We start from the raw sequence: 4981 nt of genomic DNA on the forward strand, positions 1-4981 counted from the left end.
GCCACTTTCAAGTATCTCTCTTTTGGAATAACATTCCAATATTAGGATGAATTATTCTGGTTGAAATAGCCAAATGGAAATGCTGAAAATGTGATGTATTTCCCATTCCACCTTAATCATCATCATACCTCCTTAATTCTGGGACAGAAGTGAAGTGACTCGGAATTTAGCAAATCATTAGCTGAAAATGTAATTTAATAATTTAGAAAATATTTGTCCTCTCACATCTGCGTCAAAATTATTACGACCCCTCAGGAAGAATAAGTGGAAATGGTCATGTAATTCTACTGAAATGTGCATCACCTTATCAGTTAAATTAGCATATTATTGTCGATCCAATTCAACACCCTGAGAGCTTTTGTTACTAATAGCAACAAGCGAGAGTGGAACAAGTCGGAAATTATTGTGCATAATACTCAATTCTGTTGGTAGAGCGTAGGAAAACAATTCAGAATTCATTATACTCTTACCTGAAGCACGTGATAGCACATGATAAGAGAGAAAGCGAAAGAATGAGTGCAAAAGTGAATTATTACGATGCTCAAGAAGTCTGTTTATTTTGATTTGAATCATGTGAGTCGGATGAAGCTTGTGAAACATCAATGAAACATGGGATATTTCAATTGTTGGTCATAGTTAGTAATATAATACAATCACATTTCTAATTTATTTTGAATAAAATTTGAATTTCAATAATAATCCTTTAATCTTTTAATTCTCTTTATGACAAACTTTGATAAAATTCTTTTACTAAACCGTTACAATTTTCAAATTTATCACTTTGTTAGGTTTACGCGTTTCATGAGGTTTGCATCCCGGTTAATCGTTGAAAATTTTCAAATTATTTCAGTTAAACTTTTACCTCGTTACCATACCATCAGCAGTATTTTATCAATAAACAAATAGCACTATATAAAAGTCCTCATATGCCTAAGAACAACAAACACTAGACAGTTAAATTCCCAAAAATGTCCCGAAAACTTGACACTTTCAATGCTTTTACCAATTGTCAGAAAAGCAAAGAAAGTATCTACGCCCCTCAAGATGACCAAGAATACCAATTGGCCATCGAGCGTGAAAACAGATATAGAAATTACTTACGTGAAGAATCCCAGAAGTTGCGGAACAAATGGCAAAAACTTGCTGCTCAGGATGTGCGAAAAAGGACAAATGGTGATGTAGATAGAAAGCAGCATAAAATGACATACAGTGAGGAGATGTACAAAAAATTTGCAACAATGAATGCTGAAGAGCGTCAAAGAGCAATTCACGAAGTGGAAGAAATTATTTGGCGTGATACAGTAAAACCACGGGAATTGCAGAGTGCAGCCCTTCTGAGTGAAGTGCTGAAAATGCAAGAAAAACAGAGACAGGAAATGCGACAGGTAAAAATGCTGAATCAGGAGAAGAAAATGCAAACAGCTCGTGAATTGCGGATGCAGAGTCAACAGTGGTGCGAGGGACAACGTCAAAGAACTTTTGATGAGCGAAAACGCGCTGCACAGTACAAAAAGGACCTGCAGGAACTTATTGAAGAGCGTGAAAGGATGAGGCAGCAGCAGAAGGAGCAGCAATTGACAATTGAAAGGAAAATCCAGAAAATGAAGGAAGAGGACTTGCTGGCCAGCAAAACCACTGATCGGAAGAATCACGAGAAGAAGCAAAAATTTGTTCACAAACACGCACTGGAGGCCCTCAAAATCAAGGAAGATGCACAAAAAAGTAAGGAATTATTTAACGGAAATATTTTAAATTGGAATCCCAAGTAGCATAACGTGACTATGAGAAGCGACAGAAACTTTATAACACTAATTAGATCAACTATACGCATCAAAAGATTTTCGGTCAACGAAGTGTCTCGTCCTGAGAGTGTTTATTGCTAACTTTATTTTAACTGCTGATAGATCAACATCCTGCCAAAAATCTGTTAAAAATCTACCAATTGTTGGTCGTTTAGCATTATATCAACAGTTGTACAAAATTCGATCATCATTCTACCAACGGTTAATCAAGGACGAGGGCAAATGTTGATCGAACAACAATCTCCTAAAAGTTGGTAAATATTTGACCACTTTGACCAAGTGTAATACAGTTGATCGGCCCACAATTGGAAAAATTGGCATTGTATAAATAAAGCAGTTAAAAGTTAAAATTGAGCAGTAACAAAGAAAAATGAAACAGAGATATTATTTTCCAAATTTTGGCAAAGGGAAAATAAAGGTCTTTTCTTCATTCTAACTGCAACAATTTTAAATGTTAAATATATTTATAAATTAGACCCATTTTTGTAACGACTTAAATTTTTTTACTGACCATAATTAGATGTTTAACTGCTCATTTTTAATTTTTTACTGCCCATTTTGAATTTTTTACTGCTCGTTTGTTTTTTATGTAAAAATTTACCAGCTTGTGGAATGACATCTACGAACAATTAGCAAAAATCTACATACATACTGCAGCCAAGATTATTTTTGCAAACTCAGTTTTTATGCCCTCGGCACACCTTTTAGCTCGGTATAATTTCGTGAAATCAAAATTCAGTTCTCTTTATTTCTCAAAAGATTTACAAAAGTCTAACTCACTCTTTCGGTCTCTATAGAGAAAAAAATATTTTGTAAAATTATTCGTAAATGTTTGTGAAATCCTATGGCAGACTTACGAAATGCTCGTGAATCGTATAACCCACAAACAAGTTCGTAAAATTTTGTACTTGTTTCACAAACATTAAAAAATTAAATGATCATTTGACGAACATTTTTTGTACTTTCACAAATGTTTGTTTGTAAATGTTCGTAAACACACAAAAAATGCTCGTAAAATTTTGTCATTTGTTCATATTTGTTCGTAAATATTTGCCAGACAAACAAAAATTTACGAACAATACTTTATTATTTCGGGGCAATCATCTTTCAGATGGACCCCTAATATATAAAAGAACTTTATTATGTTCTTAAAATATACATGTAATATATTTTTCAGTGTTTAAATTTTAATTTTTTCCCATTTTCCAACAAAAATTTGTTGAGTATCCTACTATTAGTCTGTTATTTGATCTAATGCACTGGGAAAAGTTACCAAAATCGGTCGGTAGGTTTAGTGTTAAATATAGGAAATTTTGCGGTAAGATTGGAAAAGATAAAACCATGCGTCATTTTTTGAACATGACTCATTATGACTTATGTTTTCTTTTATTATTAACGGCTTTATTGAAAACTCCCTGGGGGAAAGTGCCCCTGCTTTCCACAGTCCCATGTATAGAGCGTATGGCCTATTCGACACATGTCAACCCAGTTTACAGTCATAACCCAGCAATCCTAATCCTTAAGAGGAATTTTAGGTCTAATGGGTTGAAGCAGAGCATATAGTCAACGGAAAAATAGACTTTTCTTGATTTTTCTCTTTAATTCTTCACGACGTTTCGAGGATGAATGTCTTCTTCATCAGGTTTCGAATGTGGAGGAAAAATCACGTGCAAGTGGGATAATCTGCTGCTGCACTGCACTTGGACTTTTTTACAACTCTTAATTCTGAAGTTCACCATCCAATGGACTGACACAGAAAGCCTAATCCTTTATTCCTTTGACACGCCCAACCTCTACCGTCTTTATGGGTGCTGAAAGGTTGCTTTGGGGCTCTTATTGTTAGGTAACTGTCCTCAGTCTTCAGTGAGTGAGCATCAGTCGTCGGGGACGGTTTACTCTCGTGAAGTGAAAAATGGATGGGATTTTGCATCAGATGAGCCCCATCTGGGCTTACACAAGCTTCACACAAGATATTTTAAAAACAGGACACTTTTCTCTACTCTGAAAAAAAAAATGTTTTGTCAAATTAACAAGACAAGTTTGTAAAAAGGATGTTCTTCCATACACAATATGGAAAAGTTTTTTTTCAAATCGAAGGCCAACTGGATCTTGTTAAAAGTTTGTCAAAAAAGGGTGTTTTTTTCATATAAAATGCAAGAAAAAGTTTTGTCAAAATGGCAAATGACGTCCTTTTGACAAAATTTCAACAAAATCTATTTGTTCGTTTAACAAGACATTTTTTTCAGAGTAGTTTTTAAAATTAAATTATGAGGCTTGAGGCCGTGCAAGGCATGAGCACTTTTCCCTATGTTATGTTATATTAAATATTAGTTTTTATTCTAACTTTTCAATATTAATTTACATTTTTCAGGAGGGGATATGTGCGAGGATATTCAAGATAAAATGATACAATTGTATCACGAAGGTAGAAAAAGGATATCTGATTTTATGCAGACCAAAGCTCGTGAGAAGCATATTCGTAGAGATCAACTGAAGGAAATAATATCCGGGCAATTTGTGGAAATACAGCCCAAAACTCAAGAAATTGAGGATAAACAAATCAAAAAAGCTGCAATTGAGCAAGATGCAGAATTCAAGAAGAAAGTTCAAGAGGAGAAAAATGCCAAGCAAAAGCTCAAGAAGGAACGCTTTGAAGCTCAACTGGAGGAAGTGCGGTGTTTGCGCGAGAGAAAAGCTCAGGAAGCTCAAGAGCGTCGCCTGTCGGTGGAAAATCGCCTGGAAAACTTCAATGTGACTCTGAAACACCACGAGATGGAGGTGAAGCAAAAGCTGGATGAAGCTCGGCGGATGCGCGAAGCTCTGGACCGCCAAGTGGCGGAGAAACGTGAGAGGGAGAGGAAGGAGCGGCAGGAGGAAATTGATTTCACCAATAGGGTTATTGTGGAGGAGGCTGAGGCCAAAGATAGAGCTTTTGGCAGATTCAGTGAACGACTGGTGGATCATGCAAGGGTCAGGGGGGAACCTCTATTGCCACTTGAGAGAGCTAAGGACGCCTACAGAAGTCTCAACAGTATCACCCGACGACCCATTCCTCCGCACCTCTGTGACAATGTTCCAATAAATCAGAAGACATACTCTGGTACAAATTGGTAAGGGATTTGTGCCGGCAGCACCCTTTTTCGAGAAGTTTTGTCTAAGTCAGAGATTAACAACATTGC

General features: G+C 36.1%; 1 protein-coding gene across 1 annotated transcript; it reads left to right on the plus strand.

Annotated features, from left to right (window-relative positions):
• Positions 1–968: 968 nt before the first annotated feature.
• On the plus strand, positions 969–4940 carry LOC129806718 (trichohyalin-like). The gene is made up of 2 exons (XM_055855490.1): positions 969–1722; positions 4174–4940. The coding sequence occupies exons 1-2, from the start codon at positions 969–971 to the stop codon at positions 4914–4916; spliced, it is 1497 nt and encodes a 498-aa protein (XP_055711465.1). The 3' UTR covers positions 4917–4940.
• Positions 4941–4981: the final 41 nt, after the last annotated feature.

This window comes from Phlebotomus papatasi, chromosome 3 (genome assembly GCF_024763615.1).
Source record: "Phlebotomus papatasi isolate M1 chromosome 3, Ppap_2.1, whole genome shotgun sequence".
Classification (NCBI taxonomy): Eukaryota; Metazoa; Arthropoda; class Insecta; order Diptera; family Psychodidae; genus Phlebotomus; species Phlebotomus papatasi.

Coding starts and splice junctions, on each gene's coding strand:
- LOC129806718 (XM_055855490.1), top strand. CDS start 969: ATGTCCCGAAAACTTGACACTTTCAATGCTTTTACCAATTGTCAGAAA. Junction 1,723..4,173: donor CAAGGAAGATGCACAAAAAA/GTAAGGAATTAT, acceptor TACATTTTTCAG/GAGGGGATATGTGCGAGGAT.